The 22876-nt window shown below is 49.7% G+C and overlaps 1 protein-coding gene across 1 annotated transcript in view; it reads left to right on the top strand.

Moving 5' to 3' along the window:
* The window catches only part of F13B (coagulation factor XIII B chain), a 228854-nt gene that overhangs the window by 145520 nt on the left and 60458 nt on the right, over positions 1 to 22876 (top strand). The window contains exons 7-9 of the mRNA XM_033962281.1: positions 2261 to 2440; positions 5605 to 5790; positions 17791 to 17973. Of these exons, the coding sequence (XP_033818172.1) occupies positions 2261 to 2440; positions 5605 to 5790; positions 17791 to 17973 (549 nt within the window). The remainder of the gene's footprint in view (positions 1 to 2260; positions 2441 to 5604; positions 5791 to 17790; positions 17974 to 22876) is intronic.

Raw genomic sequence — 22876 nt, forward strand, 5'->3', positions numbered from 1 at the left:
CTTTCAGTATTTTGAAGGTCTCGATCATATCCCCACGCATTCTCCTTTTCTCAAGGGAGAACAATCCCAGTGTTATAAGTCTATCCTCATATTCCAGTCTCTCCATACCCTTCACCAGTTTTGTTGCTCGTCTCTGCACCCTCTCCAGCAGTTTTATATCCTTCTTTAGGTAGGGAGACCAATGTTGGACGCAGTATTCCAAGTGTGGTCTGACCATTGCCCTATAAAGCGGCATTATAACTTTCTCCGATCTACTCGAGATTCCTTTCTTTATCATGCCCAACATTCTATTTGCCTTCTTTGCCGCTGCCGCGCATTGTGCCGACGGCTTCAGGGTCTTATCTATCAGTACACCCAGGTCCCTTTCTTGTTCACTCTTCCCCAGAGTTGCACCTGACATTGTATACTCGTATTCCTTATTCTTATTGCCTAAATGCATTACCTTGCATTTCTCCACATTGAACTTCATCTGCCATTTCTCCGCCCATGTTTCTAACCGACACAAGTCGCTCTGGAGTTTCTCTCTATCCTCCTGCGATCTGATTGCCCGGCATAGTTTTGTATCGTCTGCAAACTTGATGATCTCACTGGATGTTCCTTCCTCCAGGTCATTGATATAAATATTAAAAAGGATCGGCCCAAGTACCGAGCCCTGGGGTACACCACTAGTCACTTTCTCCCAGTCGGAGAACTTCCCATTTATGCCCACTCTCTGCTTTCGGTTTTCCAGCCATTTGCCTATCCATCTTTGTATATCTCCCTCTATGCCATGGCTTTGTAGTTTCCTGAGAAGTCTTTCGTGTGGAACTTTGTCGAACGCTTTCTGGAAGTCCAAGTATATTATGTCCACAGGCTTCCCACTATCAATTTGCTCGTTTACGGTCTCAAAAAATTGGAGTAAATTCGTCAAACATGATTTCCCTTTCCTGAATCCATGTTGACTGGGTTTCATCAAGTCGTGTGCGTCCAAGTGCCGGACTATGCTATCCTTGATCAGTGCTTCAACCATCTTGCCGGGGACCGACGTAAGACTCACAGGCCTATAGTTGCCCGGTTCCCCTCTCGATCCTTTTTTGAAAATTGGCGTGACGTTCGCTATCCTCCAGTCGTCCGGTATCTGTCCAGTTCTGATTGTCAGGTTTGCAAGTTTGTGCAATAACTCTCCGATTTCAACCTTCAATTCCTTTAAGACTCTCGGGTGAATTCCATCCGGTCCAGGGGATTTGTCACTTTTAAGTTTGTCGATCTGATAGTATATCTGGTCTAAGTCCACTTCAACTGTGGTGAGGCTGTCCTCTATTTCTCCTGGAAACACTTTCTCTGCTTCAGGTATTGTTGAGGTGTCTTCCTTCGTAAAGACAGACGCAAAGAAGGAATTTAGTTTGTCTGCGATTTGTTTATCTTCCTTGATGTACCCTTTTCTTCCCTGGTCGTCCAGGGGTCCCACTGCCTCTTTTGCAGGTTTTTTCCCTTTCATGTATCTAAAGAAGGGCTTGAAGTTGTAGACTGAAATTGTAGACTATTTCAGAGTGTAACTGTTCTTAATCTTAAATCATTAACGCAAAATCATATAGCTGGAAAGAACTAAAAGTGTGTTTACTAAAGATTAGCATGTTATCTGCAACAGAGCCCATAGGAATAAGATGAGTTCTATAGCAGATAACATGTATTAACCATATGGCTCCAGAAAAAGGAGGACGGTAGTTTTACTTCCACTGAAAGCAATGGAAATAAGGAGGACAGACAAGAGACATCTGCATTTTACTTCCACTGAAAGCAATGGAAATAAGGAGGACAGACAGAGACATCTGGATTTTACTTTCACTGAAAGCAATGGAAGTAAAACCCTGATGTCTCAATCCATCCCCCTAAATTAATGATATTTGGGTCATTTGTCCAAGAGTTCAGAAGAACTATAGCTAATTGATAAAAATATTTTGTCATATCAAATATTGTAATAGACTCTAACCTAAATTAACTATATAATCCTAGTTCTCCAGACCTTCAGACAGTTCTGGTTTACAGGGTAATTATAGTATGCAAATGTAGGCAAATTTGATTTACTCCTGGCACAACAGTATGCAAAAAGAATGCCTGGTCATTATGTATTTGTATATATAATTATTGTACACCATTATCATAAAACCAAATCTGTACTAATAATCAGATAAAAAGCACTAGAAAAATAATAATTCCATGATTCTACCTTGATGTCTCTTTTTATTTTGGATTATTTATTGGTCTATTGATTCCCTTAAAGACAGAACAAACAAATGTCCTCCTCCACCTCAGCTTCCACATGCAAATTTGCTTCCAAGTGTAAGAACATACCATAATGGAGATACGGCACATATTGAATGTGAACATAATTATGAAATTAAAGGATCTAACAAAATACATTGTGACAATGGAAAATGGATATCACTCCCTAGCTGCATTGGTATGTAACTGTTTAATTCACTTTGTATTCTCTAATTCTGATGACAGTTTCCTGGCAAAAACTATTCCAAAAGGAAATTTAGTAGGATTCAATTGAAAGTTATTTAGATTTTCAGTAAATTTAATTTCTTTCCTAAATGATTTAAATTGGTTATTGAGGCTTTGTCAAGATCTGAAGAGCTTTAAAAAAAATCTTTGAAAACGCATCTCTTTGTGAAGGCATAATTTTAAACTGGTAGCCCTCTGATGTTGAAATTGTATGGATGATTAATCTGTTAATGAGTCTATGGTATTGTTTTTATTTTGTATGTAAATTGTGATCCACTTAGGTTTTAAGCAGAATAGAAATTTTTTAAACAAATAAATATATTGATTAACACTAGAAGAAACATTCTAGTCATTCAAAATGATTTATGCTGGCAGAAGAGGCTCCTGTCCACTTAAATTGTTTTTTGTTGCCAAACCCCCGATATATATTCAGCGACACTAAAGCAGGCAGTACAGCTGAATGTCGCTTCTGACCACCACACATAAAAAGGAGAATGTCAGGTACATTACAGGAGGTGGCATTAGGGAGGAACCCAGGGTTATTTGAATGCCAACAATATTCAGTGTGAGCACCCGCAGTGTGAGCACCTAATTTAGGACAGCTCAAAAGCTTTGAGTAATGGCTGCTTAGTTATGCGGGTGCCAGAACTGAATATTGACTGACACCTGCATAACTTTTATTTGCTTAATCCCCCTTCCATCCACTTGACAATGTTTCCCCCCCTTACCTCCTTCCTTCACCCAGCCCACCACCATGATCAAGACCCCCCTCACCCCCCCAAATGTCCCCCACATAGTTTAGGTAGGCCTCCCTCAGTCCTATCTTATATCTTATATCTTATATCTTTGGGGGCAGGGTCACTCGCTCCTGCCCCTTGCAGCTTCCTTGAAAAAGTGCCTACCACAACCACTCACGACAGCTCATAGTACTGTGAAGTATTGTGAGCTACCATGGTAGCCATTTTTTCAGGGAAAACCACAAGGAACAGGAGTTTCTTTCATGTTTGATATACAGTATAGCACTACGTATGCCTGGTAGCACTATAGAAATGATAAATAGTAGTAGCAGTAGTAGTAAATGGTCTTTGCTCTTGCTCCCAACAATCCACACAGACCACCAAGGACATTAGGTAGGCTTGGAGGACTTACCCAGGACTTTCCCAGATGGGGGGATAGAGCAGGGGGCATTCGGAGGGGCTTGATCAAGGCAACCATCTGAGAGGAGGGGGATGGAAGGATAGTGCTTTATGGGCTGCCTGGGAGGGGGGACAGGGTTAAAAAAATAAAATCCAAAAATGTTACGTGGGTCCTGTCTAATACTGTCACACAACTATCCCCTGCTCAGGCCGGCAGGCGGTTTAGCCGTGTTGGTGTGGCTTCCCCAGGAAAGAGGAAAGCCTTTCAGGTAAAACAGACCTAGGCTCCTGCCTAGTCTGCCCAGGCCACACTGAGATATGTTTGCCAATAAAGGGCGACACAATTCAGGTATGCTCAAATTCTCATTCATAGGCTTTATTTGATAGGGGGTCTGAACACCGTCAACCATCCTCAGGATATGCATAAATCAGGCACCAAGTAAAAATATATCATACAGTTATCAGAATGGCCTAAAGTCCAAGTATGGCATACAGTTGCATTCCCCTGTACTTTCTCTGCTTTAAAGTTAGTCCTCTTCACCAGGATTCAAATGAACAGTAATGCCATGAAAATAAATTCCAAAACAATGAAATCAAAAACTGCATAAACATAGCAGGCAAGTAAAGTAGCAAACTTTGGAAATACAGGCACAAGCTCCCCAGCTAACCTTGCAGGGTAAAGTGTTCAGTGCCCAGCTCTGACTCCGTTCTGAGCTCTGCCATTCAATAGAGCTTATCAGCATCAGCTGAGCTTTCAGCCGAGTACAGCAGGGATTTAGATAATCTGTTAGTTTTGCAGAGGCTTTACAATGGCTTTACAAGATCAAAGATACAGTTCTTTTAGCAAACAAAACCTCTGGTATGTCTCAGAGAAAAACAGAGAGGTTTCCCTTCTCTCGCTAATCAGTGACACCTGGTCTCTGGTTACAGAGAGCCAGCACACAAATGCAGCTTAGATAGACTTAGACAGCTTCCTTGCTTCCCTTCAGCTTATGGACTAACCTCCATTCCCTCTGGGTTACAGTTGGCATCTAGAAGCAATTCAGTTGTGTCCATTGCCTCAGCTCTTGCCAGATTCTCAGTAGCTGGGCTCAAGTTAGGGAAGTCCTCCACCATATCCACGTCCTTACTGCTATGGGGCTGAGGAGAGAGACTCCTCCCCTTACCTTCCTGCTTGCTCTGCTGCTCGTGCCTTTCTGTATCTCTGCCCTTTGTGCCTCCGTCCCTGCTTTCCCCTACTCTGTGATTCAGGGCTCTGCTTTTACGTATTTCATAGCCCCACCCCTCTCTCCTAGGAGCAGGGGGGTTGGGCTAGAAATCTCTAGGGAAATAACTCTGGTTTCTCCTAGGCTGATAGTGAGAATACCCTGCAGGGCTAGGTATCCACTTCTCAGTAAAAGTCTTAACCGGCTTTCTGATGTATCTATTCTGGTATGGCACACTCTGCTGGATATTCTTAGGCTCATACCCTTCCTGCTCTACCTCACTGTTTGAGGGGTAGTCAGCCATTTCTATATCCTTACTTGTAACCTGGTAAGCTCTCCTGACCAGGGACCGTGCTTTGCTTTTATCCATCACAGAGACAAAGCTGGCCATGGGTTTGTCACCATATGCAGCTGGACCCACATGACTGTTTCATGAAGGTCCAAGGTGAATATCAGGAAGTATCTGCATAAGCTAGCATTGGAAAAATTAGCCTTGGAAATGCAGTGCCACTGCCCACACATGGGCCAGCACTTATCATTCCAGGCCACGGTAGAAATCTCTACCATGGCTTAGTAAAAGGGGAGGGTCTAAATTAGGCACCTTTTATAGAATTCCCCAGTTAGCATGCACTGCATGGTAGCACAGCTTTGTAAAAGCCTGCCTAAGCATCACATGCTATCTAAAACAGTAGAACCTAAGGTCTTGGATTTCTCCTGAATGTTCATTTTCTACCAGTGATTCTCTGAAATATTTCTATATTCTGATGAGCTTTCAGAAATGAAAGAAAAGGTCAAATGTGAGCAGCCACCTCAAACTGAAAATGGTGAGGCACATATAGAATCTGAGATGTATTACAGTGGAGATACAGTGCAGTACAGATGTCACCCTGGCTACAATATAACTGGATCTAAAGGAATTACCTGTAAAATGGGAAAATGGCCATCACCTCCTCATTGTGCTGGTAAGTTCAAGTTTCATTTATGTATGTTACTATAGCATTGGTCATCAAAATAGTAAGCTTCTCCACTATTTTGCACGCAACCCTTATAAATATATCTTATTCACAGGATCTTCAGCGGCACTACTTAGAGCTTAATAAAATCTCATTGCTCTATGTTTTACGTGTCAGCTCGTCATCGGGTCCTTTTCTCTTTTATGTTTTTATATATGATGTGACAGCGTTCTTCCTCCCTTAGGCAGGACTGTAAGGAAGTGTGAATGTGTCAATTAGAGCCCGAGGGATAGGCCTTGCAGAGAGAGTGAAAGAGGGGCCTTGCAGAGAGAGTGAAGGAGGTGGGAACCCTAATTAACTTCCGAGAAAAGCCTGAACGGGAATTCAGTGACCTGACGTTACATAGCCCTGAATAGGGGAACTTTTGGGTGGGGACTTAAACCAATCAGAAAAGGGTGGATGGTTCCCCAGCCCCTACCCCAGGAGCATAAGGGTAGTGGGGGCATTGTACTTCAGGCGGGTCAGGTGGGAAAAGCTTCCTGAAGGCACAATTGGTGAAACTGAAGAAAAAAACGTTTTTGTTTATTTTTGGTTTATCTGCCTGAACAGCAGTCTGGACTCTCTTATAAAGGAGAAGCATTGCTGATATATTATTTGTTTCAAGTCCACTCAGCCAAGAGGGACTATTTGAGACCCAGTGCCTTGAATTGGGGGGGGGAGTAATAAAAAGAAAAGTCTGAACTTTCCAAAGTGAGCAGTGTATTGTATTTTCTACTGGAATTATCCAGCGGGAGTCCTCCAGGGAGCGCTCTGTCCTGCGCCTGGGGCGGGAGCCGGGTTGCCAGCGCTAGGCTTATCCCTGGCCCCGCCACAATGATTACTTATTTTCTATTCGCTTTTGTATAGATTAAACTGCCTACCCCCTACAGCAATGATACATCGGGGCAAGAGGGAGCCCAAGCCCTCTTGCCCCGCAGCACCGGCACTCCCGATTATGTTCGAGGCAAGAGGGAGCACAAGCCCCCTTGCCCCGGGCACCTGCAGCACCCCCGATTATGTTTGGGGCAAGAGGGAGCCCAAGCCCTCTTGCCCCGCAGCACCGGCACCCCTGATTACGTTCGGGGCAAGAGGGAGCCCAAGCCCTCTTGCCCCGCAGCACCGGCACCCCCGATTATGTTTGGGGCAAGAGGGAGCCCAAGCCCCCTTGCCCCGGGCACCCGCAGCACCCCCGAATATGTTTGGGGCAAGAGGGAGCCCAAGCCCTCTTGCCCCGCGGCACCGACACCCCCCCCCCGATTACGTTCGGGGCAAGAGGGAGCCCAAGCCCTCTTGCCGCGCAGCACCGGCACCCCTGATTACGTTCGGGGCAAGAGGGAGCCCAAGCCCTCTTGCCCCGGGCTCCTGCGGCACCCCCGATTATGATCAGGCCAAGAGGGAGCCCAAGCCATCCTGGCCTCTCACCCCCCACCCCCCTACACGATCAAGCAGGAGGGAGCCCAACCCATCCTGCCCAGGCGGAACCCCTACCCCCACCCCCCACTACAATACGGCACCCCACAATTATGGCCAGGAGAGATCCCAGGCCCTCCTGCCCTCGACATAACCCCCCCAACAACCGCCCCCCCTGAACCCCCGATTGGCCTCCCCCACCTGCCCGTGACCCCCTGCCTACCCCACAAATTCCCACCCCCAATCCCACCTGTAAAATGTTGGACGAACAGACGGGTGCCAAACCCGCCCATCCGGCAGGCCAGCCGGCTGCAGAATGGGGCTGGATTGGCCCAGGCGTCTGAAACCCTGCCCACAGGTGGGGCCTAAGGCACCTGGGCCAATCAGAATAGGCCCGGGAGTCTTAAGCCCCACCTGTGGGCAGGGTTTCAGACGCCTGGGCCAATCCAGCCCTATTCTGCAGCCGGCTGGCCTGCCAGATGGGCGGGTTTGGCACTGTCTGTCCGGACAACATTTTACAGGTATGGGGGATGGGATTGGGGGTGGGGGGGTTGTGGGGTCGGCGGGAGTCACGGATCAGCGTGGGGTTGATTGGGGGTTTGGGGGGTTTGTTGGGGGGGGTTGTGTCAAGGGCAGGAGGGCCTGGGATCCTTCCTGCCCATATTGTAGTGGGGGGTGGAGGGTAGGGGGTCTGCCTGAGCAGGAGGGGTTGGGCTCCCTCCTGCCCGATCGTGTAGGGGGGTGGGGGGTGAGAGTCCAGGAGGGCTTGGGCTCCCTCCTGGCCTGATCATAATCGGGGAGTGCCGGTGCCGCGGGGCAAGAGGGCTTGAGCTCCCTCTTGCCCCGAACGTAATCGGGGGGTGCTGCAGGTGCCCAGGGCAAGAGGGTTTGGGCCCTCTCTTGCCCCGAATGTAATCGGGGGGTGCTGGTGTCGCGGGGCAAGAGGGCTTGAGCTCCCTCTTGTCCCAAACATAATCAGGGGGTGCCGTGGGTGCTGCGGGGCAAGAGGGCTTGGGCTCTCTCTTGCCCTGAACATAATCGGAGGGTGCTGCGGGGCTTGGGCTCCCTCTTGCCCTGAACATAATTGGGGGGTGCTGCGGGGCTTGGGCTCCCTCTTGCCCCGAACATAATTGGGGAGGGCGGTGCCACGGGGCAGGAGGGCTTGGGTTCCCTCCTGCCCCGATGTCGTGGGGGGGGGGGGTTGGTGTGGATTCTGTAACCGGTGTTGTTTTTGACAGACACCGATTACAGAATCCAGCTTTTAGGCGAAGGACTGGCTCCTCCTTCGCCTAAAAGCCCTTGTGTTGGACATTTGAGGCTTAGGCGTTTTTTTTGGTTCATTATAGGGTATAAGTGTAGACGTCGTGGGGGTATAAATGTAGACGTAGTGGTGGTCTGAATGTAGAGGCAGGCCATTATCAAAGAAACCTCCATTTGGATGTTTATTTTAATTATGGACATTTTCCCTGCTTCTACTTTCAACGTTTAAGGCCTTAGGCCAAAAGGGGACTTAGACGTTTTTTTTTTATTATGCCCCTCCAAATGATAGATGTTATTATCCCAGGACAAGCAGGCATGATATTCTCACATGTGGGTGACATCATCTATGGAGCCCCGATGCGGACAGCATTTCAAGCAAACTTGATTGAAGATTCAAGCTTGCTGTGCTGCACCACGCATGTGTGCCTCCTGCTCCACTAGAGTAGTGTTCTTCAACCTTTTTACACCTATGGACCGGCGGAAATAAAATAATTATTTCGTGGACCGGCAAACTACTAAGACTGAAATTTTTTTTAAAAAACCATCGCCGCCCCGTCCCCGCGAGGTCGGTCCCACAAACCATCTGATCCCATCTGCACAAGCCTCAAATAGTTATGATTTTATATTGAACATATTTTATTAAAGTATAAAAAGAAACAATATTCTATACAATTGTCATTTTATAAATACAAATAATACAGGGCAAAGATCAACAAAACCCCTGTCTCCCCTCCCCTTCACATATATCCCCTCTACTATCAAGAAAACTGAATAAGCCAAATTATTACAGAATGCTACACAAATATCATGTAACAGAATACCACAGTCACACATGACAGGAATGGTGTTAGGGGAGTGGAACTAGGGCAACTGCCCCCTGGTCAGAGAGAGCCCTAAGCCAGATGGAAGCTAAAGAAGCACTGCCTGGGCTTTGCACTCCCCAGTTATGTCTAGCAAGATACATATTTCAAATCTGATATATTTGGATCACAAGATAGAAATAAAATTATTTTTTTCTACCTTTTGTCGTCTCTGGTTTCTGCTTTCATTGCCTTTTCACTCTCTTCCAGCCAGTGTCTGCCCTAAGAACATAAGAATTGCCACTGCTGGGTCAGACCAGAGGTCCATCATGACCAGCAGTCCGCTCACGCGGCGGCCCTCTGGTCTAAGACCAACACCCTAACTGAGACTAGCCCTACCAGCGCACGTTCTTGTTCAGCAGGAACTTGTCTAACTTTGTCTTGAATCCTTGGAGGGTGTTTTCCCCTATAACAGCCTCTGGAAGAGCGTTCCAGCTTTCTACCACAGAACTTCCTTAAGTTTGTACGGAATCTATCCCCTTTCAACTTTAGAGAGTGCCCTCTCGTTTTCCCTGCCTTGCAGAGGGTGAACAACCTGTCCTTAGCTACTAAGTCTATTCCCTTCAGTACCTTGAATGTTTCTATCATGTCCCCTCTCAATCTCCTCTGCTCAAGGGAGAAGAGGCCCAGTTTCTCTAATCTTTCGCTGTACGGCAACTCCTCCAGCCCCTTAACCATTTTAGTTGCTCTTCTCTGGACCCTTTCGAGTAGTACCGTGCCCTTCTTCATGTACGGTGACCAGTGCTGGACGCAATACTCCAGGTGAGGGCGTACCATGGCCCAGTACAGTGGCATGATAACCTTCTCTGTCTCTTCAGTCCAGCAGCTGCCCCTTCCATTCACTGTCTGTCTTTCCCTGCCATCTCTCCTCCTGCCCCCCCCCCCCCCCAATTTGGGCTGGCATCCATCATCTTCCTTCTGTTCCCCTCATGGTCTGGCATCTCTGTCCTTCCCTCCCCCCTGTGGTTTTTAGCATCTCTCTCTTCTCATTTCGTCCACTCAGATCTGATATCATTATCTGCTCTCTCTTCCCTTTTCTTCTCTGGTCTTCCTTCTCTATTTTCTGCTTCCATCTAAATTAAATTCTTTCTTACTATTTAGTCCCGTTTCCCTCTTTTCACTGTGTCTATCCACAGCTTGTCACCCCTTTCCCTCACCCCTCCATTATCTTACTATTTTCTTCCCCCTTTATTTATCTCCTCCTTCCATCCAGTATATGTTCTTTCCCCACTTCCATTCAGCATCTGCTCTCCCCTCTCAACTGACATCCATCTGCCTTCTGCTCTCTCCCTTCTTCTCACTTCCATCATCTGTCCCCTTCTCTCTCTCATCTCCTCCATTCCATCATCTGTCCCTTCTCTCTCTCTCCCCCCTTTCCCCTCACCTTTGCAGGTCACTTTCTTTCCCCTGAGGGTGGCTCATGTCAGAGGGGAAGCTTTGGCTGAGCAGAACCGCTTGCAAGGAACAGTGGAACTTACTTGATTGATATCGATGCTGGGGCCTGTTGCCGTTTGAAGGAAAAAAAAGGGACCTGCAAAGGCGAGAGGAAGGGAAACCTCTAGGACAGCTGCTCTTTGCCCTCCTTCAGCGACCCAAGAGTCCAGACCAACAGCGGCAGCTCTGTGTATTTTTAACTTCGGCACAGAGCTACCCCTAAGCAGTAGTTTAGCGCGGTTTCATGAGGCAGCCTCGGGGCCTTTGCTAGGCCGGCCCACATCGCATCATCGAAGCGGGCTGGCCTAGCAAAGGCCCCGAGGCTGCCTCATGAAACCGTGCTAAACTACTGCTTAGGGGCAGCTCTGTGCCGAAGTTAAAAATACACAGAGCTGCCGCTGCTGGTCTGGAGGTGCGGAGACAAGGCAGGAAGCAAACACGGTGGAAGGCAGGAGTCACGGCGAAGACAGGAGTCCCGGCACAGCGACTGCAACAGGAAGTTGCAAGTCAGCTGATGCCGGCCTTTCATTGCGGCGGGGATCGAATCCTTTGCGGACCGGCAAGATTTTTTTGCGGACCAGCACCGGTCCGCGGACCGGCGGTTGAAGAACTGTGCACTAGAGGGCGCATCCACTCCTCGTGGTCTCCAGTTCGTTTTTTTCCGCTGTGCTAAGAAGACACGTTTTTTTCTTAGCTCTGCCTCAGTGCCTTCTTTGCACCGCGATTTATTGTTTTTCTTCGTTAAAAGTCGCTGTGCGTACAAAATTTTTTTCTTCTTCCTGCTCATCGCACTTTTCGCGCTTTTTTCTCGCGATCCGGGGGCTCCCGGGTCGTCACGGCCGCGTGGCCTGATTGGCCGTGGTCACCTGGATTTCCTATGTCCCGGCCCGTTACGGGCTTTAAAAAGTGCACCGGGTGCAAGCGTCTTCTATCACTCACAGACCCGCATCGCTGGTGCATCCTCTGCCTGGGGGCTGATCATCCAACAGAAACTTGCCCCTGGTGCGCAACCTTCCAACACCGGGCGCTCCGCCGCCGACGGGCCCGCATGGCGGACCTATTTGCTGCCGATCAACCCTCGACCTCGGCCTCGAGATCGGCCCCGGCTTCGGCCCCAGCCTCGATCTCGGCCTCAGGTACCTCGGCCCCGCCTCAGGACTCGACTTCGAAGACCCCGAGCTCTCTGAAGTCTTCGGCCCCGGGTAAGTCCCCTCTTCCTTCCTCAGGTTCCATACTTCCAAAGAAGCCAACCTCGGGGACAATGGCCAGACAAGGGGGGAGTTCCTTGTACACGGCCCCGGCGAAACCCCCGAAGACCTCGGGACGTGCTTCCACCACTGGGGAATGCTCTGAATTGAGATCACCCCCGGTGGAGTGCACCGCGGCCTCGGACATGCCGTCGATGCTGTACGTGCCGGTATTCCAGGAGCTGCTCCGAGCAATGATCACAACGGAGCTATCCGCTGCCATGGCTCACCTTCAACCAGCCTCGACCTTGACCTTGCGTGCGCCGGACCAGCCTGAGCAACGCGTCGAGACCCCTCGGGGAAAAGCGCGCCGTTTTCGCCGCCTCTCTTCTTCCTCGGATTCCTCTCCGAAGCACTCGAGGTGCGCGTCCCCGGCGGAGCTCCGCGGGGCGAAACGAAGATTGAAGCCCCTCTCTAAAAAGGCTCGGAGTTCCCCTCCGGCTCGAGGCCGCTCCCCCTCGACTTGATCGGGGGGACCGCTACGTGTTACCGAGCTGTCTCTCACTAACCCAAAGCTTCTACTGACTCCCCCTCGGTCTGGGGCTCCGGTCCGAGGCTCTAGGCTTTCGCCGAGGGAGTCCGGGGAGGGGTCCCCGACCCGACATCGGTCGGTACCCCGTACCCCGGCGGCGTCCCCGAGGGGCTCTTCGAGGCGACGCAGGTCCTCGACCCCGGAGCGTTTCCATAGCGCGTCCCCGGTGTCGGATCGAGGGTCCGAGCGAGAACCTCGCTACTTGAGGGAGGCTTCCCCTTCATTCTCGGTGAAACGTAGCTCACGGTCACCGTCCCCACAAGGGGCCACGGGATCCCACCAACCTTCCTTCACGAAGGTGGGACGTGCCCTTGACTTGGACTTACAATCTGACTCGAGGTACTCCAAGGAGTACCTGGCGGAGCGGGATATGCCTTCCCTGCCCCGAGAGTCCCTCCGGCTACCGCTGAACCCGGTACTCCGGCAGACCCTTATCAGGAACCTCGAGACTCCCTACATGGTGACGGCGGTCCCATCTAAAATGGAGTCTAAGTACCGAACGGTGCCTTGCCCGGGGTTTGAGCAACCATAGTTGTCCCACCAATCCTTACTGGTGGAGTCTTCTCTAAAGAAATCTCACCCCTCTAGGGTGTCCGCGGCGGTTACTCCGGGACGCGAAGGCCGGACACTAGACAAATTCGGACGCCGTTTGTATCAGAACTCTATGATGGCCTCTAGGGTCCTGAACTACACTTTCACCTTTTCCTCCTACCTGAAACACCTCATTGGGCTGCTGGCCTCCTTCTCGGGGGATTTACCTGCCCCTCGTCAGGCAGCGTTTGGCCTCCTCCTGGAGGATTTTTCCAACCTCCGACTGCACTTGTTCCATGCTGCTTACGACGGCTTTGAACTGTCTTCCAGGGTCGCAGCCTTCGCGATGGCCATGCGCCGACTGGCGTGGCTACGGCTCGTCGATATGGACCCTAACCTGCAAGATCGGTTAGCTAACCTCCCTTGCGTCGGGAAGGAACTGTTTGACGACACCATCGAGGCAGCTAAGAAACGGTTGTCGGAGCACGAACGTTCCTTCGCGTCTCTTGTCCGGAAAAAACCTAAACCGCAGGCCTCTCGCCCTTTCGGGGATTGCCTCACCGCTACCCCCAGAAGTCTACCCCGGCCTTTTCCAGACCGCCGCCGCAACGCCCCCAGGCTCACTCTAGGGCTCCACCAAAATCACAGCCCACTGCGCCTGCGAAGTCGTCTCCGTCCTTTTGACAGGATGAGCGGACGGGGGCGGGCCCCCTCCGCACCTCCGCCTGGCCTCCTTCCCATCGGGGGCCGCCTGCGAGCCTACTACCCTCGCTGAGAAGTCATAACGTCGGACTCATGGGTCCTTGGCGTGATCTCATCAGGGTACTCGCTCAACTTTCGGGAGGTTCCTCCCGACAGCCCACCGAGTGCGTGTCCTCCCAATCGAGCGCAGTTGTCCCTCCTCCTCTCCGAGGCACAGGACCTCCTTCGCCTGCGGGCGGTGGAACCGGTCCCCCAAAATCAAAAGGGCCAAGGGTTTTACTCCCGATACTTCCTGGTACCGAAGAAGACGGGAGACCTGCGCCCGATCCTGGACTTGAGGCGCCTGAACAAATTTCTGATGCGGGAAAAGTTTTGGATGCTTTCCCTTCCGATTCTTTACCCCCTGATCAACGAGGGCGATTGGCTCAGCTCCCTAGATCTGAAGGAGGCCTACACCCATGTTCCGGTGCACCCTGCTTGTCGCAGATTCCTCCGCTTTCAGGTGGGGGACCTCCACCTACAATACCGGGTCCTCCCCTTCGGCCTGTCCTCGTCCCCCCGAGTCTTCACGAAGTGCCTCGTAGTGGTCGCAGCTGCCTTGCGCTCCCAGGGTCTGCAGATGTTCCCCTACCTGGACGATTGGTTGATCAAAGCCCCGACCAGGGAGGGGGTTATCTCAGTGACCCGACAGACTATTACTTCTCTTCAGTGTCTGGGTTTCGAGATAAACTTTCCAAATCCCAGCTATGCCCCTCTCAGTCCCTACAATTCATCGGGGCCGTGCTGGACACGGTCCGTCTTCGTTCCTTCCTCCCTCCTCAGCGTCGGGAGGCATTGGTACATCTGAGCCAAGTCTCGAGATCGACCCCGGTCTCGGCACGACAGATGATGACGCTCCTCGGCCATATGGCCTCCACAGTCCACGTTACCCCGCTTGCCCGCCTTCATCTGCGATTACCACAGTGGACTTTGGCATCACAATGGCATCAGGATCGGGACCCAATCAACCGCCTCATGACAGTGACTCCTTCCTTGCAAAGATTGCTCCGTTGGTGGGCCGACTCTTCAAATCTTTCCAAGGGTTTGCTCTTTCTCGCCCCTCCGCACCACAAGGTCCTAACCACGGACTCATCGGAGTACGCTTGGGGGGCTCATGTAGATGGTCTCCGCACTCAAGGTCTGTGGTCTGCAGAGGACCGTCGCTGCCACATCAACGTGCTGGAGCTTCGGGCCATTTACCTCGCCGCAGTGGCCTTTCAACACCTGCTTCACGACCGGGTGGTTCTCGTTCGCACAGACAACCAAGTGGCAATGTACTACGTAAACAAACAAGGAGGGATAGGGTCTTGGTCCCTCTGCCAAGAGGCCTTGCGGCTCTGGGAGTGGGCGGTCTCCCAAAACATCTCCCTTCGAGCGATTTACATCCAAGGAGAACAAAACTGCCTGGCGGACAGGCTCAGCCGCCTCCTCCAGCCACACGAGTGGTCCCTGCATTCTCAGGTGCTGCGACAGGTATTTGACACGTGGGGGACTCCCCAGATAGATCTGTTCGCCTCCCCTGACAATCAAAAACTGCCTCTCTTCTGTTCAAGGATATACTCCCTGGACCGCCTTGAGGCTGATGCCTTCCTCCTAGATTGGGAGGGGAAGTTCCTCTATGCGTTCCCGCCGTTTCCTCTGATTCTGAGGATGCTGGTTCATCTAAAATCGCTGAGGGCCACTCTGATCTTGATCGCTCCTCGATGGCCCCGCCAGCCTTGGTTTTCCCTACTACTTCAACTCAGTGTCAGGGATCCTCTACTTCTGCCTGTCTTTCCCTCTCTGCTATCTCAGGGTCGGGGTTCACCGTTACATCCCAATCTTCAGTCTCTTCATCTGACTGCTTTGTTTCTTTCCCCTTGACTTCCTTCCCTGCATCTCAGTCGGTCAGGGAAGTGTTGGAGGCTTCCCGGAAAGTCTCGACTAGACTCTGCTATTCTCAGAAGTGGACTAGATTCTCATCCTGGTGCTCCTCTCACCGCCAGGACCCGGTGTCGGTCCCTGTGTCTTTGGTTCTGGAGTATTTGCTCCATTTATCTCACTCTGGCCTGAAGACCAATTCCATTCGAGTGCACCTTAGTGCGACTGCGGCCTTTCATCAACCCCTGGAAGGGAAGGCTCTTTCACTCCATCCCTTGGTTTCTCGTTTCATGAAGGGTCTTGTGAATGTTCACCCTCCCCTCAAACCTCCTCTGTGATTTGGGATCTTAATGTGGTCCTGGCTCAAAAGATGAAACCCCCCTTTGAGCCTATGGACAAGTGTCATCTTAAATTTCTCACTTGGAAAGTGATCTTCCTACTCGCCCTCATGTCTGCTCGAATAGTTAGCGAGCTGCAGGCTTTGGTGGCGGACCCACCTTTCACTGTATTCCATCATGACAAGGTGGTTCTCCGCACTCACCCTAAGTTTTTACCTAAGGTGGTGTCTGATTTTCATCTCAACCAGTCCATTGTTCTACCAGTGTTCTTTCCCAAGCCCCACTCTCATCCTGGAGAGGTGGCGCTCCACATTCTTGACTGCAAGAGGGCGTTGGCTTTTTACCTTCAACGCACTCAATCTCATCGGATGGTCCCCCAATTGTTTTTGTCCTTTGACCCTAACAGGTTGGGGCGCCCAGTTTCCAAGCGCACCCTGTCCAACTGGTTAGCGGCTTGTATCTCCTTCTGCTACGCTCAGGCTGGTCTCGCGCTGCATGGTCGAGTTACGGGACATAAGGTCCGAGCGATGGCAGCTTCGGTAGCTTTCCTCAGGTCCACGCCTATTGAGGATATCTGCAAGGCTGCCACGTGGTCTTCGGTTCATACTTTCACCTCACACTACTGCCTGGATACACTGTCCAGGAACGATGGCCGGTTTGGCCAATCGGTTTTACGTAATCTGTTTTCTTAAATTGCCAACTTCCCTCTGCCCCTTTTTCATTAGCTTGGAGGTCACCTACATGTGAGAATATCATGCCTGCACAGTTACTTACCGTAACAGGTGTTATCCAGGGACAGCAGGCATATATTCTCACAACCCGCCCACCTCCCCGGGGTTGGCTTCTTTGCTGGATATGTGAACTGGAGACCACGAGGAGGGGATGCACCCTCTAGTGGAGCAGGAGGCACACATGCGTGGTGCAGCACAGCAAGCTTGAATCTTCAATCAAGTTTGCTTGAAATGCTGTCCGCATCGGGGCTCCGTAGATGACGTTACCCACATGTGAGAATATATGCCTGCTGTCCCTGGATAACACTTGTTACGGTAAGTAACTGTGCTCTTTAGCATTAGCATACATACTAATGCTAAAGAAACGTACATAAATGCCAAAAACATAAATTAATCTGATTACTTACATAGTAGTCTTTGTAAGATTAAATATAGTTAAATCTGATTTGAATATCTAGCCAAATGGGATATTTTATACCAGTTTGTGTAGCTTAATATCACAATGAAATTGTACCCATGAAATGATATTCATCTGCTAAGAACAGAGCTAATGATTTGATCAAAAGTGCACTTCTCTAAAATAACAATGCCAGATTTAGAGTGGGACTAAACTGGGTAGATAAGTCCATTTGCATTCACAATTTTAAAACAACAAATTAGTTAGCCCAAGGTTTAAATTTCCTCCATTTTCCAAAAAAGACATTATTCCGTTAAAAAATTCTATCAGTAAAAATGGTAAAATTTCCATATAATATTAGTCATTTATTTCATTTAGCATATTCAGGGAAAAATCCTTAAATGGTTTTTGAGGGATTTGACTGTACAAATTATTTTCTGAAGTAATCAAACACCATCATAATTGTTTAAAATATATCCATGTTTTCAAAGTGACAGAGGCTCACAGGCTAATGGTTATATGACTTTGAAAATCATTGTTGATTATTGCTTCCTATGGTTCACTATCTCTGACTTCTCACAGATCTTATGACTGTATATCCTGAAGCTATTTATCTTTATTTTATTTAGCTAGCAGTGAGAACTGTAGACCTCCCCCTGCACTTGAAAATGGAGATATTCTTGATCCATTATTGACAAGTTACAAACCAGGTTCTTCTGTGGAATACAGATGTCACAGCTACCACTTAATGGAAGGGTCTAGAATAGTTGCTTGTATTGAAGGGAAATGGTCAGCCCAACCCACATGCTTAGGTAAGTCTGGAAAATACATTACCTTACCATATTACAAAATATGTAAATTGGGAAGTAATTTCATTTATTGTGGGCCCAATTTTCAAAAGAATCTAAATGAGCAAGAGGCTCCTGCCTGTTTAAATCATGCAGAACAGGTTAGCAGGAGATATTCCATGGCTCTTAACTGGGCAGTACTGCTGAACAGGACCATTCCGAGTCAGAATGTCAGAATGCATATTTAAATCCAAAAGCAGCTTCTGCAGTTTTTTTAAAATCATTGAATCCAGTTGCCAGTTGTCTAACATGGTTACGTTTTTACATATTGATATTATTCCTAGAGAACAACATGGGACCACAGTTTGTCTCTGTCTCTACAAAATCGTCCCCATGCCTGCCCCAAGATTAACCACATGTACCTATCCCCATGTCATTCTCTAACCTCCACCCCAAGAATATGAAGGTACTTATTCTATTGCAAAGCATTTTAAGTCCTGAAAATTATGTTTCAGCTGTAAACAGTGTTTCCCTCTTCTCTCTCATCAATACACTTTTGTGTTCACTCATTCTAATTTTTAAGTTCTTTTTGGTTTCATTTCTTTGTGGCTTCAAACACAGGCACTGAATGCAATAAACTATAAACTCCAAATTGCATAAAGTCTGGTGATGCAACCTATATCTCCTGTTGTTCACAGGATTTGTAAAGCTTGAAACTGTAAATGTGATAGCATATATCTGACATTCATCACATGGTCAATGTAATCTATAAACTCTCTCTACTAGATGTTGTGACCAGTCAGGCTCCGTGCCTGCATTGGTCCCTGGATTTTCATCATTGCCCACCAGGGGGAGCCAGAGAGGAGCCCAGGTGAGATCAGGCTCAGTTAGAGCAGGGCGTGGCCTCTCCCCTTTTAAAAGTCAGTAGTTTACTCTTGGTGGGTGGTGAGAGGAAGACAAGAGGCTTTTCCCAAGTAAGGCATGTCTGGCAAGCTAGAACAATGCCTTAGACCTGGGTGTGGAAGAAGCTGGGGGTCCACACCACCTTTTGCAGCATGAACCAGTGTGTATGTGATAAAGCTGCAAGGAAAGCCAAGAGGATTGGCAGCTCCTGTTTCTAAGCCTGTGCTGAATCACTGTGGGGGGGTTTTCTCTTATTTTTGTGGCTAGGTTCCTTTTCCTGCTCCTAGTCACTGACAAAGGAGGCGAGGAGGATGGCAGTTTGAGTGCAGAGCCCCTCTCCCTGGACAATCTGCCTGCTTTTAAATATCAGCAGCAGTGGGAGATCAATTGCTTTTACACCTAAGCAGCAACGGGACCAACCCACCAAAAACCCACAGTCCCGATCCTGCAAAAATATGAGCTCCACCCTCCCTGCAGTCCGCTAGGAAAATCAACTGCTTTTACACCTAAGCAGCAGCAGGACCAGCCACCACTACCAAGAGCCCTTTGCCCCGATCCAGCCAGGCATGTGAGCTCCTCCCTCTGCAGTCCATTGGAGAGATCAATCTACCTGCTTTTAAATATCAGCAACAGTGGGAAATCAACTGCTTTTACACCTCAGCAGCAGCGGAACTATCCGCAACTACCAAGAGCTCACAGACCCGATCCAGCCAAGAGTGTGAGCTCCACCTCCCCCTGCAGTCCACTAGGAAGATCAACTGTTTTTTACACCTAAGCAGCAACAGGACCAGCCACCACTACCGAGAGCCCTTTGCCCTGATCCAGCCAAACAAGTAAGCTCTTCCCCCAGCATTCCGTTGGAAAAATCAATATGCTTGCTTTTAAATATTATCAGAAGTAGGAGATCAACTGCTTTTACACCTAAGCAGCCTATAATAGGAGCCCTTGCCCCGATCCAACCAGGCATGTGAGCTCCTCCCCTATATCCTGTTTAAGAGATCAATCTACCTGCTTTAAATATCAGCAGCAGTAGAAAAACAACTGCTTTTACATACAAGCAGCAGCGAGACCTACCGCAACCACCAAGAGCCCACAGACCCGATCCTGCCAGGAGTGTGAACTCCTCCCCCTGCAGTCCATTGGAGAGATCAATCTGCCTGCTTTTAAATATCAGCAGCAGTGGAGATCAACTGCTTTTACACCTAAGCAGCAACGAGACCAGCCACAACCACCGAGAGCACACAGACCCGATCCTACCAAGAGTGTGAACTCTTCCCCCCATGCAATCCGCTAAGAAAATCGACTGTCGGCTCCGGGCGGCTTTCCCGCAGAGGAGAGAATCCTGCATTCACCGTGGGCCTCATATGGGGCAGCCTCTTTGGAGCGGCTGGGGCACGGGCAGTGTGTCTGGGAGGGAATGCATGGATGGGAGAACATCGCAGGGGAGGAGACATAGGCATCCTGGGACTGTCTGCCAAGTCTCTTCCCTGAAGAAGCCCTTTCTGGAAACGTCCTGACGCTGAAACCGTGGATTGAAGACAAAGTTTTATTTTATTTTTCTTTCCAGCTTATGATTTGTCTTTAATCTTATCTATTGTTTTGCCTTTTGTCTTTGTTTTGTTCTATTTCTATCATTTAAATTTCTCCAGAATTCTACTGTTCAACGGCTCCCCCTTCTGCTTCTATTCCTTTCTCTCCTCTCTTCTACCTTCCAAAGTATTTAGATCAATGCTGTCTTGTTAAAATGTTTATTTTATTTTTATTTTTCCTCTAACTCTACTTTTCACTTCTCTATTACCCTCCAGGTACTTTAGTTAGATTGTGAGCCTTCGGGACAGTAAGGGAATTTTTCAAGTACCTTTCTTATTTCTAATCTTAATGTATATTTTCTGTAAACCGCTTAGAACCTAACGGATGTAGCGGTATATAAGAAATAAATTACATTACATTACATTACATTACAAAGTTTTTTCTGTACTGGACAATTGTTTGATAAGCTAAGAGTGAGTGGGGAGAAGTTTGCCAACAACCGGGTGGGAAGTTTGAAAGCTGTCTTGTGTGCTTTTGAAGGCAAACTTAGTGGACTCCTCTTTACCCAGCCCTGCTACAGTTTTAGCCTGGAAGCAGTGGCGTACCAAGGGGGGAGGGGGGCGGGGGGGGGGGGGGGCGGTGCGCCCCGGGTGCCAGCCCTGAGAGGGTGCTCCCGGCCTTGCCGTTCAGTCCCCCCCACCCCCGAAGGACCGCTCGCCCCACTGACCTTCCTGCACCACCTGTGAAGCAGCCGCAGCAGGATCGCGACGTCAGCGATTCCTGAGCTGCTTGGGCGCTGCTTCCTGCGCCGCGGTCCCGCCTCTCCTCTGATGTCAGATGAGGGGCGGGACTGCGGCGCAGGAAGCAGCGCCTAAGCAGCGCAGGGATCGCTGACGTCGCGATCCTGCTGCGGCTGCTTCATAGGTGGTGCGGGGAGGCCAGGGGGGCGAGCGGTCCTTCGGGGTGGGTCAGGACATCAGGCCTTCAGGGTGGTGCGGGTGGGCAGGCAGGCAGGCTTTCAAGGGGGAGGGGGGTGACAGGCAGGCAGGCAGGCCTTCAAGGGGGTCAGGCCTTCAAGGGGGGGGACAGGCCTTCGGGGGGGTGTACAGACCTTCAAGGGGTGCAGGCCTTCAAGGGGGATGGACAGTCCTTCAAGGGGGGGCAGGCAGGCCTTCAAGGGGGGGAAGGCCGTCCTTCAAGGGGGGGACAGGCCTACAAGGGGGTGGGACAGGCCTACAAGGGGGTGGGACAGGCCTTCGGGGGGGTGCAGGCCTTGGGGGGGTACAGGTCTTTGGGGGGTGCAGGCCTTCGGGGGGGTGTAGGCCTTTGGGGGGTGCTGACCTTCAAGGGGGTGCAGGCCTTCAAGGGGGGGAAAGGCAGACAGGCCTTCAAGGGGGGGACAGGCCTACAAGGGGGTGGGACAGGCCTTCAAGGGGGGACAGGCATTCGGGGGGGTGCAGGCCTTCAGGGGGGGGTGCAGACCTTCAAGGGGGGTGCAGGCCTTCAAGGGGGGACAGGCAGGCAGGCCTTCAAGGGGGGAACAGGCCTACAAGGGGGGACAGGCCTTCAAGGGGGGGACAGGCCTTCAAGGGGGGTGCAGGCCTTCAAGGGGGGACAGGCAGACCTTTAAGGGGGGACAGGCCTTTGGGGGGGGGACCCTGGTTTAGAAGTACACGGAGGGAAGGGGGTGTTCAAAGAGACGTGCATATGCCAAACTTTGGGGGGGAAGAAATAATGGGTCTGAAAATAGAGGAGAGGGAGAGAGATGATGGACCATGGAATTTAGGGAGGGAAGGAACAGAAAGGGAGAGAAATTGGACACAAGGGATGGTGTGGAGGAGGGATACAGATACTGGATAGTAGGGTAATTAGGAAAAGAAAGGGAGAGATGGTGGACTCTGGGGTGGTGGGGAAGGAGGGAGAGATGCCGGATGAAAGGGTAGTTAAGAAAAGGTGGATCTGTGGAGGGAGATAAAAAAAAGGAAAGATACCAGACTTCCTGGGAAGGGAAGGGAAATGGAAAGGGAGGACAGAGTTGGCAGATGGATGGTTAGCATGCAGAAAGAAGGAGACCCTGGCAAGCAAGTTATCAGAAGAAAACCAGAGCCTTGGACCAACAAGATTTGAAATATAACCAGACAACAAAAGGTAGAAAAATTAATTTTATTTTCTGTTTTGTGATTATAATATGTCAGATTTGAAATGTGTATCCTGCCAGAGCTGGTGTTGGACTGAAAACATGAGCTAGGATTTAACAGAGAGAGGAAAAGTCCTTTTTATTTCTTTATTTTATTTACACCACAGCGCCAGTGTGGTTAGGAGAAGCCAAAGGGAGTGAAAAAGCTATAAAACCCACCAGGAGTTTTGAAAAAAATCACCCAACTGGACAGGAAAATCGAATTGAAAAACCAATTCAATAGGCTGAATCGAATCAAAATTTTTTTTCCTGAATCTGGCAGCATTAGTTTGTGCTACTCTCTTAGACTTTAGGACC

This window comes from Geotrypetes seraphini, chromosome 10 (assembly GCF_902459505.1).
Source record: "Geotrypetes seraphini chromosome 10, aGeoSer1.1, whole genome shotgun sequence".
Classification (NCBI taxonomy): domain Eukaryota; kingdom Metazoa; phylum Chordata; class Amphibia; order Gymnophiona; family Dermophiidae; genus Geotrypetes; species Geotrypetes seraphini.